Genomic DNA, 15,240 nt, shown 5'->3' on the forward strand with positions numbered 1-15,240 from the left:
TGGAATATGTCAGGAAATAAAGTGGTGTTATGAGTTGTGACTTCCCACTTGGAATTTATAATAATTTTTCATTCAAAGAGTTTCAAGGCTCTTGATTTCACATCACAACTCCTATAAAGTAAGCAAAACATTTCTATTGTGTTTCCCCAAGTTCATTGCTCTTAATTAGGCAAGGCCAAATTGATAATATCAACAAGCTATCTTGATAAATATCTGAACTTCTCAGGTCTCTTGCTGCAATCCCTGCACAACAGTGCAGTAATTTTTATTCCTAATTTACTTTTGGGTAACATCCCTAAATTTTAGAAGGAAGGACTGCAAATTAATTTTCACAAAATGCCTTCAGAACGATTGATGTTATTGAGTTGTCAAATTGACATATTGTTTATTATTTATGACACAAAAAATATTGGTTAGTTATACAGCTCTGTGGGGTAGAAAAACTTGCCATATATGTGGAAGTGAATACCTTCACCCAAATAATGCCTTATTTTTTAATAAGGAGATATTGGAAGAAATTTCATCAATAATGGAAGATCCAATTACTGGATTTTTTGGATTAAGGCATTCTTTTCATGCCAGATTTTAATACTGGAGTGGGAAGTTCAAACATTGCCAATGAAATCTCAGACTAATTAAATCATTATAGCCTAAGGGAAGGGCAGCCCCGGCTCCACTATTAATCTTCTCAAGAACAGTCTTTATATTTGGTGAACAGATGAGTCCACCTTAGTTCAAAAGAAAACATGTAAGTAATTGTTTGAAAAAAAAATTAATTTTTGGAGGAAAAAAAGAAGTTTCTTTACATATAACTCTTTTAAGTTTTTGTGGAAGCCATGGTCATATTTAAGGTTTCCACAGTAGTGTTGGCCTGAATGTTGAGAGACAGCACAAAATAGCAATGACAATAATTAGCACGAGTGCTTTATGAGTATGGCTATGATCAAGGCACTCTGCTGTGTTTGTCTTACCCTCGTTTTATAGAAGAGGAAACCAAGTGACACAGAAGTTAGTATCTCAAGCATTGGCAAAGTGTAGTGTTTGGAGATTGCACAGTCACTTCTTTTAGCCTGAATTTTCACTCTAAACTTATACTCTCTGGTTAGTTTCATCCTCTGTTATTCTCATCACCTACCCCCAGGGGAATCAGTAGTAGATTTAGGCAATACAGGTTAATGGAAGAAAATGGAAACTGAGAGAAACTGACTTTTCTGCAGGAAGGACTTTCTGGTTCAGAATATGTACCATGAGGCTTCCTACCTAGAGACTTGGGGCAGCAGTTTCTAGGTATGTTAAGAATGTGTTTTATAGTTGCACATCTCCTCCTAGTCCCTAGCTCTCCACTAAGTTTCTTACGGTTCCTTTTATGCACTGTCCCAAGAAAAATGATAGCATTGCTTCTGAAAGTCTTTCTTTTTTGATACACGTATCCACTGTTTTAATAATGCTATGTTCTCTTGATTAAAAGAGTTGTGGATATCCCTGAACATTAACCACCCTGAAATTTCTCTCTGCTCTCTTTATGGGGAGGACTCCAGGGCAAATCAAGTCATTGCTCATTTGTGTATAGGTGGGGTATTCAAAAGTGTTCCAACACCTTCAAGCCCCCAGAACTCCCATGGCATTTCTTTAGGATGCTATAATTTCAAGGAGGGAAATTACCACATAATGTTAAAATATTTTTATCCTGTCCCTTTGAAAATTGTTTTTTATTTTCTTGCAAGATTCTTTTGCCATGTACCCTAGACAGTTGATTGTATCATTTCTTTCATGAGGTTTGTCTTTAACAAGTTCTTGCTGGTAAAGGAAGTGTAAGTTCTAGATCTTAGAGAACATGGTACCTGATGTACAAGTCATAGGTTTAAAAAACTGTCTAATGTTGAGGAAAAGATGTATTTTTTGGAATTTTCATGTAGCATGCACTTGTGATGTAGATGAATAAAAAGAGACAGGTGAACACAGAACTTTAGAGACTTTCTGTATAACATGAGCAGCAAGGGGCATTGCAGGTTCACTATGCAAGACAGAATCGACTACAGCCAATTTCACATCTGCAGAAGTAAATACAGTCATCATGGTTTGGATGACTTTACTGGGGTCAAGTGACTAAGATTTTGATTTTGATGGATTATGTTATTCCATCAAAGAGTTGTGCTTCTAGAGGGAATCTGGAAAAAACAAAAAACTTAGTGATGAGGCTAGAAGTAGAAAGGGAATTTTGTCATTCGAAAAGCCTTAAAATTCCCTACACATTGGCAAGCTAACTTGAAATTGGAGAGAGTAGACGTAGGTAAGAAAGATCCAGTGTAATGATGTATTGTACTCTACACAATCTTTACTTGATTGGGTAGTTTATTCTAAGACTTTTACTGGAAATGGCACAGCAATCCCTCTCAAAACCAGCAACTTAGATCTTCTAACAGAACACATACAGAAAACACGTGGAGCCCTGGTCAAGATCATTTTCACAGTCCCACTTCCTGTGAGGATCTACTTCAGTCAGTTCAGTGCACCTGCAAGTCCTTTCCTGGTTTTTGAATTCTCTAAAACATTGGTCTCTCTTCTACTGTTGCATCCTGTTTACTTCTTGGGAATAAACAGAACTTGTTTTTATCCAAGCCTGTAAATCCTGAAGTGCAGATTTATACCCTAGGACTCAACTGCTGTTTTGGGCTCTTAATTTTGTCCTATACTATATATATATATCCAGGAGAATTAGGTTGTAATGTTATCCAATGTCAGTTGGTGCTTCTAATTTGTGACCTCTATTTATATAAAGTAAATTAATTGCCAGCTCTGTTAATCCTGCAACACCCATGAATCCTTAGTGTTCTGTTTGCTTAGAATGAGTAGCAAGGTACTTGTTCCTTCTCAGATCTGCGTTCTTGATGAACTTTGGCTGGGTGCCGTTAAGATAGCATGCCTTGTATCTCAGATGATTTATTCATTTGCATGTGCCCTAGAAGTTATTGTTAGAGTTTGACATCAGTGCTTACCGTTTGGGTTCAAATATAATCTCCTAAATAGCAATAAATAAATAAATAAATAAATAAAGGTTACTCTTGTTGACAGAGAATTTAAGGCTTTCTCAGATAGTTTTCTTCTTCATATTTTCACAAAACTTCATGTCAGGTATCTCCAGGGTTTTACAGTGTAAAACATGTTCTGTAAGTTCCAAGGGCTTTCTCTGTTGTTTCAATATCCTCAAACATTTATGTCGCTTAGTTTTCTTATTAGAAATAATCTGTTCAATTTATATTTCTTCAGCTTGTATTCCTTCTCAGGAAAATAGAAAACAAACCTCTATCCAGATTCAAATGTGACAGATCCTTCATATTTATAATTTATAAGAAGTCCCTGAAATTTGTCCGTTACATTTCTTAATTGTTTTAGCTTGGTCTCATGTCTGTAGAGTTTATTCAATATTTATTTTCACTTATAAAATGTGGTGTTTATCGTCACAAGGTATATTTCAAGGGGTGAATTTGCCTGATGAGTCTATAAAACTGTATAAAATTTTTGTAATTTTTCTTTTTGACTAGACTTCAGGACTCATCTAAATTAGTGTTCTTATTTTAGACATGGGGAAAATGTACACTCTCTTCTGTAGTTGCTTTGAAGAAGATAGGAGGCATTCATTGATTATACCTTTAGGTCATGTAGGATATGCTATAGAGCAAAAAAGCCCCAGTTAGGTTACCTCAGGCCATTCCCATTTTGGAGACTTAGAGAATAACTTTAAGCGGGTTATTTCATTTGTCTGTGCCCCAGTTTCTTCATCTACAAGATGGGGCTAATAGCATTGCCAACAGCATAATTGTAAGGAGGATATTCAGTTCACATAGACAATGTTTAGAGTAGTGCTTGGCACAGACTAAGCACTGCATGTATTCTTAGCTTTCATCATGATTGTTGTTATATTGGTCATACTCAGAACATATACAAGAGTGAATATTGCTATTTAACTTTATGTGGCTGTGTATAACTATTGAGCCTATGTCATATTTCTTTTGTATTCCTTGTGATTCCCAACACTATGCCAAGCTACTAGTAGTAGCGTTTATGGTAGCAGTGATGATTAAAGCAAAAAAAAAAAAAAAAAGTAGTGAAAATAGCAATGAAAGGTGGTGTTGTTTATACAGATTTAACAATGTGCTAGGAGGTGAAGTAGATACTTTATGTAAATAAAACTTAACATGTACTCAGAATACATCTTTGGAGAAAATTCATGATAGTTTATTTCCAGAAATCCAAATCTAAGCCCTTCCTGACAGTAATCTCCTTTGTAATTGGAGAGAAGCATGAGCGTTGGTCCCAGTGGAAAAGCGTTGAATGTGGAAACTAGAGTCCTGGTAGAATTTCATCCATTTTAAAAATAGCCCTCATGTTGCTAATATTTATATAAGCTAATCCTGTTATTAGTAATTGAAAGACCAGCTTGGGGTAGATGTCAAAGAACGGAATGGAAAGGGGCAGGCAGAGGGCAAAACAAATCATATAAGTGAAAAAATATTAGATATCAGGAAACAGATTGTTAAATTTGCCTCTGTTTTATTTGTTCTGTTTTGTAATTTGATAATGTATAAGAAGGTGACCCTTTTTCTACATGCCCAAAGAAATATGTTCAGAATAATAGTATTGATAGAGACAAGTTATGTTCTTTTCCATACTGCTTTACTTATGTACAGACTAAATAAACTGCATTCATGGCATATTAATAGCCATGAGACAATTATTTTAGTGTTCTTTGATTTTTCTAGGCATAGTATTTGCCTTAATAATTATATAAATATGCATGGCAATAATAAAAGCTGTAAGATATGGGAACATTTAGGATGGAAGAAAGCCAAGCAATACATTAGATGCCTTTGTGCGTTTGTGTATGTGCCAGTATGTGTGATCATCCTCATTTGAATATATGTGTACATATGCACATGTTATACATGCACATATATACCCATTCCTGTAAATTTCTACATGTAACAAAGTCACCTTAGATCTTCACATCACTTTCAAAACAGAGTCAAGCCCACAAAATAGATACTCAAGTCTGCCAAACAAAGCGGCACCGCTGGAGTCTAACTTGTCCCTGTTACCCAGTTGACATCCCATTTTTCAGATTACCAAACAGATATGGTCTAGGAACCATGAACATTTCCATTATATCCCACAGGCCTATTAGGGCAAGGGTGACCTTTTGGCTTTTCTTTTTCAGAATCTCCGTGCAATGATTTTGGTCCAACTCTGGGTTTGAAAAAGTCCAGTTCCTTGGAGAGCCTTCAGACAGCTGTGGCAGAGGTCAGGAAGAACGAACTTCCGTTCCACCGGCCCCGACCCCACATGGTCCGAGGCCGAGGCTGCAACGAGAGCTTCAGGGCAGCCATCGACAAGTCCTACGATGGACCCGAGGAGTTGGAAGCTGGTAGGGCAACATGTTCCCTTAACCAGTGTCTTCATCTTGCTATTGTCTTGGAAGCATAGATGAGAATGGTGTGCTTAACTACTGAAAAAAATGATATAAGGATCACAATTATAGTTTTGATATTAAAAGTAATTCATTTTCCTGAGATGTTTTGCCCCTTGGCTTAACGAACATGGAATGAGGGGAACGCAATACGCAATTTATTTGACAGCGCAAATGCTAAAAAAATTTCTTCTTCACTTTCCTACGAGGACTGTCATTTACCCCTCGGGCAGAAGCACTAAGTATGCATTTCTTGACATTCTTATTTGAGTCATTAGGAAGCAGCATCAAGCAGAGGACTGACTGCATTAATTGGGGAGAAGCTGTTGGATTATATTTGTGCTCAACAACTTCTCTTGGAAATAAACTTGTCCTGTTTGTTTCTCAGCATGTGGCCTTTCTGAGCTGATCAAGGTTAACAACCAGTTTCTGCAGAGATGAGCGTATCACACATTACAGGCCTTTTATACTCCCAGCAAAGTAACCAATGCCTACTCCCAGCCTCAATCCTTGCTTCAGATCCCCAGATCTCAGTATCTCTGTCTTCTCCCATAGCCACACAGTAGGGTAGAACTCTGGTGTGAGAGCGTCTACTCTTTGTATTTTAAATTTCGAATATCCTTTGTCTGCTATGGTAAGCACCGCTGACTATGTGCACTGATTCTGTTTTCTCTCTGCAGATGGTCAGTCTGATAAGAGCTCTCACTCTGGCCAGGGAATTCCGAATGGTGAGTCCGCTCCTCAGGCAAACTCAGAGCTGGAGGACATGGACAATAAAGCCAGGAAAGGCAAGAAAACAAAAGAGAAGGAGAAGAAGAAGGACAAGGGCAAGTTGAAAGTCAAGGAGAAAAAGCGGAAAGAAGAAAATGAAGACCCGGAGAGGAAAATAAAGAGGAAAGGATTTGGCGCCATGCTGAGGTATGGGCCTGCTTTGTTTCTTTCTATGGCTCCTGCTGGTGAAACAGCTCTTTATATTTATGCAGAAAAATCTAAAGAGACAGGTTTCCCTCACCTGCAAGAGGTGTGAAAAATCTAAGCTGTGAATGTGTTGGTTCCTTTCTTGCATAGGCAGAATGGGCCATTGAGAGTGGTTCTCAGGCATCATAAGTCTGCTGTCAAAGAAAAGATGAATATTTGGTAAAACCAAGAACAGTGCCTGCAGTCCGTTGTACCAAAGGATCATGCAGAGCAGTTTAGTACCTTGTCTATCTGCACTGGAAGAGTGATGTGCAAGGGTCCCTACCTTTAGCACCTTTAGGATTCCTCCTTTGAGTTAGAGAATCAGTATGGATGAGACACATCAGCTCACAAGTCTCGGTCTGCGGCTGGTGGCCCCTGCACTCATTAGTCATCACCACTGGAGGTGGTGATGCAAGAGATAGGTCACTAAGATCACATGACCTTGGTTTGAGTCCACAACTGGGAGAGTGACAGGGTACCATGCAGAGCATAATCTCCCCGAGGTTCACTCGCTAAACAAGACTTACAGACTTGCTTTACTAGAGTTTTTTAGTTTGCCTGGGAGACAAGATTTCATATACAGTAATCAATGAGCAAGGTGCATCTAGAAACCGTCTCTGTTTCATCTAGAGACCTTCCTTAGCTTTTGTTGTTGTTGTTGTTATTGTTGTTGTTGAGGCTGTCTTTACACTTCCACACCTCCAATATCTGCTTTTGGTCACCTTCAAGTTAACAAAAAAGAAGGCAGTATTTTTCTCATAGATTGAAGTAACTAATCTAACATACATCAAAACTTTCTTTGCCTCTTGGACCCCAGTCTTGATGAGTGCCCTGAGGTGTGGTGGGAGGCAGTTCTCAACCTTCTTTTTCTCAATGTCTACATGCAGGGTCATGTGGGGTAATATTAAACAGGGAATAGTTAGATTTAATTCAAATAGCCAGTGTGGTCTGACCACTATAGGCCCTCATGGGTCATTTAAGTAGGCTTTCAGGGAATCCACACCCCTTGTTGTACAACCTACTGGTGAGGCATTTTCCCACTGACTTTAGATAGGCTTCCTGTAGCTTTTGGCCTCAGGTAGCACACCTTTGGAGATTCCCTTCACAGGGGCTGCACTCCATGAATGGTTGCAGTAGACTTGTTCTCTAGTCATTGCTCTCTCATCCCAGGTGGAGCTGGTTCCTACCATGTTCCCTTCTTTTCATCCTGCTGTAGAGATGTCCCAAGTACCCTTGAGTCTTCTGACATGTCTAGGACAAGCCAAGTGCCAGTGTTGGCCATCCTCTGTCAGAACCTCATGTTAGACTTTGCCAAGAATACTCTGATGCCTGAGCAAAGGGAGAGGGTCAGTCGCCATTGTTGCATATGGCAGAGCGAACAGGTAGGAAGTGGGTGGCGTATGCATTCATTCAAGCATTTCCAAAGTTTCTGTGGGGGTATTCTGTATTTCCCTCACCTATTTCATTGGAAGTGTGAGTAGAATCATCCACTTTCTATTACTTTGCTTACTCCTGTAATTTCCCATCAAATCAATCCATAATTTGATAAGCCAGTGTGGCTACATGCTATATGAAACCCCTCATTGACATGTCTTTTGAAAATTCTGGGTTTCCAGTTATTGTTAGTTGGAAATGTTTAACTGAGATTTCCAGACAGCAAGGCATGTTCGATTCTGCTTTATAGATGTGTATAGAAGGACCTTGCAAATGGTAAAGTGACATTTAGAGGACACAATACCAATGTGAGTGAGCCTCTCCGTCGCATTTTCCGCTCCATTCTTGCTATCAGTGTTCTGCTGCTTAAATTTTTGAGAGAAGCTTTGCTGTAATAAAGTGTTCTGCTACTGCTTGAGCTGGCATTTCCCCCGTGCAGACAGTATAGCCTAACAGTCAACAACTATCAAAGAACAAAAATTCACCAAATTGAATTTCATAATGTAATTGGCTTTTATGGCTGATCCATGCAGTAAATGATATCCCCTCTGCCACATAAGAAAAAATGTTCTAATGACCTGAACACATAGTTTTACACAAAAGACCAAAATAACCAGGGACAAGAAACAAAACATTTTATCCCTGGTCAGTGATAAGTAATACACAGATTTTTAAAAAAATGGAATCTATCTGAATGAGAAGGACATTCTAGGATTTGGTTATTATTTGCAGCCTTGTTCTATATTCCTGAGGCGTAGTAGGTTGATTAGTTTTTTCTACTTGCTCTTGTTGATATCTTTATTGATTGCTAAGTGAAATGATAATAAGGCATTATAAAAATTAAAGGGAGGAGGACAACACAGAAAAAGAAAAGAAGCAAGAAACAAATATGGAAAGTGGAGGGTGGGTGTGGAAGACAGGAAGGAGGGCAGGGTGGGAGGTATCACTGTGCTCCTAACTCCATATCATGAGATATAGTAAATTTGTTCACTTTATAGAAAAAAAAGAGAAACAGCACATTGATTGGTTAAAGTGGTGGGGATTTTTGGATCATGCTAACCTTGGGAGACTGAGCCTCTTTTCATTGACTGCAGTGAATTTCCTGGTTTTTTAGAAAATTGGCTGTTTCTGAGGTCAGGTTGATTACATGACACCTGACACAAGTGGCTAGGTCTGGTTTGGTCTGCTTTGCTGGGGTTATTGCAGAAGCTCAGTCCAAAACAGTGGCTCCATTCTATTTAACACGATAGTCTTACAAATACCTGTGGGATAAGCCTCTCAATAGACAGTCATTTGTTTTCTATCTTTCCTTTTGCATTTTGCTCCTTTTCCAAGTAGTTGTTACAGCTTTTGAAAGTTGTGGGCTATGAGTTTTGCATTTTGGTAATCATGACAACATGGCCTTGCAGCGTACTTGGATGAGAATTTTGTCTTTGACGTGATAGAGTTAAGAGTTTTTTTTTTTTTTTTCTTGTTAGAATAGGCTGTGTGTGAACTTTTTCAAAGTTTTTATTTATTTGAGAGACAAGAGACATGGAAAGACACAGAGATATATTCCCCTATATACTAGTTCACTACTCAATGCTAGCAACTATCCAGATCTTCCACATCATCCAAAATCTCACATTCTTCAGCCACCCCTTGATGCCTCCCAGAGGCAAATCAGCAGGAAGCTGAGGTCAGGAGCTGGGGCGGGAATTCCAACCCTGGCACTCTGCGATGTGATGCAGCCTTTCCAAAATGTGGTATACGTGCTAGGCCCACCAACCATCCACTCTACATAGTTCTCAGACTTTAATCCTTACTCTTCAGCTTTCCATCTAAAGCTGGGTAAACTGTTTAACCATTCTGTACCTCAGTATCTTTATCTGAATATTAATAATAGTTTCTATTATTATGAGAATTATGTTCATTCTTTATGTGCAACATACTTATGACTCTGGCTGGCATATCACAGTCATTCGACAGCATGCATAATGATGGTTCTCGAAAGATGTCCAAGTCTTAATTCCCTGTATCGTTGAACATAATGTTGTGTGGCAAATGTGGATTAAGGTGGCAGATAGTGTTAGGTTTGCATCAGCTGACCTCATGGTTGGTCATCCTGATTTTTCCCCCAGTGGGCCCAGTGTAATCACATGGAGCCCTTGAATGAAAGAAGATGTGAGTATGGAAGTGAAAGACACAGAATTTCAGTGCTGCTGGCTTTGAACATGGGGGAAGCAGACAAGGAACCGGAAATGTGAGCATTACCTTGAAGCAAAAAGGGCAAAGAAATGGACTCTGGAGAGCTTTCAGAGAGCAGCCTGCAGCACCTTCATAGTAGCCCATCTCTATTCTTTATGCAACTAAGCTAGTAATGTATTTTTAAAGATTTATGTATGTTCATTGGAAAGGCAGATTTACTGAGAGGAGAGACAGAGAGTGATCTGACAATCCCTGGTTCATTTCCAAATGGCCACAATGGCCAGAGCTGAGCCATTCTGAAGCCAGGAGAAAGGGAACTGGATGGGAAGAGGAGCCAGCAGGACCTGAACTGGCACCCACATGGAATGCCAGCACTTGGAGGTGGAGGATTAGCCAGTTGAGCTATCAGGCTGGCTGTTGACCTAGTAAGTTCTCACTGCATTAGTAGAAACTAGAAAACTGTCATTATCACCACAATTATTATTGCTAATTTGCAATCTGACAACATTCTTAGGGAAAAATTTATTTCCAAAGTGTCTGAGACAAAACTAGAAAAAATAGATTCAACTGGATTAGTCCGTAAGCATAAAAACTGTTAGAGCCTTCTAAATCCCATTTGGAAGAATATTGCTAAACTATAACCTATTTGTATTTAATTCAAACAAGACTAGGTTTTGTAAGCCTATACTTCGGTGCCCATATTTGTCACTCAGTAAACTGAGTATTTTTTGTAGAAAAAGAATCTTTTAACATGTTACACTTTGGGCTTTGTTTCTTTCCACTACTTTAGCAAAATTAAGATCTGAAAGGTGGTGTTTGATTTTTATCTTCAGTGTAAAAATAGCAACTGTTTTCCATAGCCTTTTGCGTCTAAGTTTGTGAGCATATTGGAGTTGCTGCGACATGCATATTTTCAACAACAAAGAACATAAAAGCTGTTACCATTACCCAACAGATTTTGCTTTAACTCTCGTCTGTTGCTCACATTGACTTAGTTTCATTTTAATTTAAAAGATTGCATACTTTAAGTTTCTTTTGTAGTTAGGTGTTTATACCAAATAAGTATTTTTATGAGTTTTCTGATGCTCTCCTAAAGACTGGGGTTTAGGGTTAGGTTGCATAATGGTATCCATCTGAGGGGGTGAGTGAGAGCTTATATTCTGCTTTCCTTCCTCTCCTCACCAACCTCTTTCATCAACCATGGAAATGTCTTTATGGTGGCAATGTATTTATTGTTTTCCAATATTAGAGGATCCATGCATGATGATATAGAATGATGTAATGCAGCTTACTTGTTAAAGAAAGCTACTCGGTGTGGGCATTGGGCCTGTCAGTTAAAGCCTCCTCATGCTTGTGATCCTGGCATCCCATGTGGGCATCGAATCATGCTCAGTCTAGTCCATGTTCAATCCAGCTCCTTGCTAATAGTCCAGGAAAAGCAGTAGAAGATGACCCAAGTGTCTGTGACCCTGCAACCTATGTGGAAGATTCAGAAGAAGCTCCTGGCTCCTGACTTTGGCTCTGTTCAAAGTTGGTCATCTGGAGTGAATCAGTAGGTCAAAGATCTCTCTCTCTCTTTCTCTGCCCCACTCTTTCTTTTCCCAATTCCCCTAACAACATATCTCCTTCAAATAAAATAAACAAATCTGAAAAAAGAGAATAATAATCCTAACTCTTTAAAAAAGTTACAGAAGGTCTTTTATTCACAATGTCTCTAATTCAGATGCTGTTTAATTCCAATATTCCTATAACTGGGTGAGTTATTACTTCCTTGCATAATGCAATTACGACTCTGACACAGGCCATGAATTATTGTCAAATAATATTGTGCCCAAGAATCTGCCAACTTTGGTAGGTCCCTCTATGTTGTATTTACTTTTGACAGAATGCTTGCATTTTTCCATGATATGGGTCACTTCCCTAGGCATTGTGCTCTTCATGGTATAATCCCATGGCTTCTTACAGCAAAGTTTGAAGCTCACACTGCTTCCCTTGAAGTCCCTTGCTATCCACCTTAGGCCACCTCCCAGGTTCCCAGCTGATGCTTTCCAGACCTGGAAGAGAAATTCTTGTCACAACTAGAATTCCAAATCCAGAGATGAATCTTTAACTTCTTAGTCAACAACTGTATGGGTCCTTATGGTTTTTTAAATGAAATTCTGCAATAGATTGTGTGTAGAATCTGTTCTCAGTTTTTTAAGACTTGTTTCAATTGAAAGGCAGAGTTACAGAAGGAGAGGAAGGGACAGACAGGGAAGGAAAGAGAGAAATGTGGCTCAGGGTGCCTTTACTAGACTTATTAATGGGAATGTTTCAAAAAGGAATTATGCCTATTCAATTCTTTTATAATAGATTGCCAAAGAGTGAAGCCAAAGTTGTGTCAGTAGGAGCCTCATTTCTCTTTTTAAAATTTGTTTCTGCTTTTAACCTATTTAACATTTGGTATGTAACTTTTATTGAATTCCTCACCATTGCCAAACACTTTGTTATGATTCATTCACTTATTCAACCATATTTTATTAAATCTCTGTCTTTAATCAGACATTATTTTAGGCACTGGAAGTTTGGTAATGAAGTCTTCACTTTTAGAGAACTTTGCCTGTCTTACAAAGGAAGAAAAAAATTAAAGATTTTTTTTAAGTTTCCTACATTAAGTTTATTTTTTTATTATTATTTATTATTTTTAATTCATTAATTACATTGTATTATTTGACACAGTTTCATAGGTACTTGGGTTCTCCCCACCCCTCCCCAAACCCTCCCACCATGGTGGATTCCTCCACCTTGTTGCATAACCACAGCTCAAGTTCAGTTGAGATTCCCCCATTGCAAGCGTATACCAAACAAAGAGTCCAGCATCTTATTGTCCAGTCAAGTTCAACGGCTTCTTAGGTATACCCTTTCTGGTCTGAAGACAGAGCCAGCAGAGTATCATCCCAGTCAATTGAAAGCTCCAACATACCATCAGCAAAAATTTACATCATCATGGAATTACTTGACATAGTAATGAGTAACCAATATGTTAAAAGTAAATGCGAGTTCCTAGCCACCTTCTGTGACCACCTCACTTACATTTCAATTTTAGTTTATACACAACATATAACATTCATAACATAACATGTTATACATAACATCATATCATCTTAAATTAAGGCAAACATGTGGTATTTAACCTTTTGGGATTGGCTCATTTCCCTTAGCATTATGGTTTCCAGTTTGGCCCATTTGGCCACAAAGAACTGCATTTTGTTTTTTTTAATAGCTGAGTAGTATTCCATGGAGTAGATGAACCATAGCTTTCTTATCCAATCCTCTGTTGATGGGCATTTTGGTTGCTTCCATGTTTTTGCAATTACTGATTGTGCTGCTATGAGCATAAGAGTGCATGTTGGTTTCTCATAAAACAATTGTTCTGGATATATTCCTAGGAGTGCTATTGCTGGATCATACGGTATGTTGATTTTGAGTTGCTTGAATGTTCTCCATACTGATTTCCATAGAGGCTGTACCAGCCTGCAGCAACACCAGCAGTGGAGTAGGGTTCCCTTTTCCCCACAACCTTGCCAACAAGTGTTGTTGGTGCTTTTATTCATGTGGGCCAGTCTTACTGGCGTTAGGTGGTACCTCATTGATGTTTTAATTTGGATTTCCCTTATTGCCAGGGAACTTGAGCATTTTTTCATATGTTTATTTGCCATTTGGGTTTGTTCCTTTGTGAAGTGTTTGCCCATTTCCCGTGCCCATTTCTTGAGTGGCTTGTTTGTTTTGACATTTTGGTTGTTTTGTAGTTCTTTGTTTATTCTGGAGATTAGCCCTCTATCACCTATGTCGTGTGCAAAGATCTTAGTTTGATGTGGTCCCAATTGTTTATTTTGGTCTCAATTTCTACTGCTTTTGGAGTCTTTTTTAGGAAGTGAGGGCCTACCCCTAAGTGTTCCAGTGTGTTTCCAACATTTTCTTCCAAAAGTTTGAAGGTTTCTGGATGTAGGTTTAGTTCTGTTATCCATTTAGATCTGATCTTAGTGTATGGTGAGAGATGTGGATCTATCTTTTTGTTTCTGCAGGCTATCAACCAGTTGTCCCAACAGCATTTATTGAACAGACCTTCCCATTTGCATTAAGTTTAAACAAAAAACAAATGAACCCTTGAACATGTATTTTATAAAAGTAGGTTAAGTAAAAGCAGCAGGGCATTCAACAACATGCCTCAGGAACAGACCTGGGCCTTGTCACCTTGAGGTAGTAACAGTCAACTCTTCAGTGTCAAGACTTTGTAAGCCATGGCTCCCCTGGAATCCCACTGAAGGAGAGATAGAAATAATGAACTCAACATAATAGAGATTACTTCCGTCTGCATTTGGTGCCACAAAGTCAGTAAAGGCAGAAAGGAGTGGTAAGTCTTTGCTTCCTTGGAAAGTGTCAGATTGCAGCAGAGAGGTGCATCTATACTAAATTGCCATCAGGTGTATTTCCTGAGCTTAGAAACTCATGGGATGAAAGCCAAATCACATTGTGCCTGTTATTTTTTTTTCCTTTTTTTCTTTTTAACAGTAGATGGATATGGTAAGTTTATTTTTAAACCAATTTCATATCAAGCTTTTACAAAAAAAGAAAAAAGAAGAAGAACCCAAACTGTGCCTGTGCTAGTACAGAAAGCAGAAACCTCCATTACATCTGACATAAACATTCTGAGGATAGGAGGTCTGTGATGTAAATGGTGAACTTGATATGCAGCTATTGGAATCAGCCCACCATTTGGATACTGTGCATTGCAATATAGGTATACCTCAGAGATACATGGGCCAGGTCCTACATAATAGAGCATCAGAGAAACCTCAAGGTGAAGGTGTTTTTAAACATCTAGAGGCGTCAAGTTTTTATTTATAAGCATGGCCAAGTGCGGAGGCATATGTGAATGTGTTTACTTCATTTTATACTTAAGTGCACAATAGAGTTTTATTTAAATTAGGAAACTTCTATTATGAAGATTCCTGCTGTGAAGTATTGCAGAAAGAGTATACACACACACACACATGCATGCGCACACACATGCACACACCCACACACAGCCTCCACCACTACCACCAAACTAAAACTGAGCCTGATTACAAACCTGTCCCTTCTGAACTCTTTGGGGTTCCATAATCCTCTGAGTTTCTGTCTCATCAAAAAGCTGAGGATAATCACACAAGCTT

The 15,240-nt window shown here is 38.6% G+C and overlaps 1 protein-coding gene across 1 annotated transcript in view; it reads left to right on the forward strand.

The window, feature by feature from the left end:
* PARD3B (par-3 family cell polarity regulator beta) overlaps window positions 1-15,240 on the forward strand; it is a 1,014,759-nt gene that overhangs the window by 710,649 nt on the left and 288,870 nt on the right. Inside the window, exons 17-18 of the mRNA XM_004576910.3 lie at window positions 5,216-5,422; window positions 6,145-6,382. Coding sequence (XP_004576967.2) covers window positions 5,216-5,422; window positions 6,145-6,382 — 445 coding nt within the window. The remainder of the gene's footprint in view (window positions 1-5,215; window positions 5,423-6,144; window positions 6,383-15,240) is intronic.

This window comes from Ochotona princeps, chromosome 5, assembly GCF_030435755.1.
Source record: "Ochotona princeps isolate mOchPri1 chromosome 5, mOchPri1.hap1, whole genome shotgun sequence".
Taxonomy (NCBI): Eukaryota; Metazoa; Chordata; class Mammalia; order Lagomorpha; family Ochotonidae; genus Ochotona; species Ochotona princeps.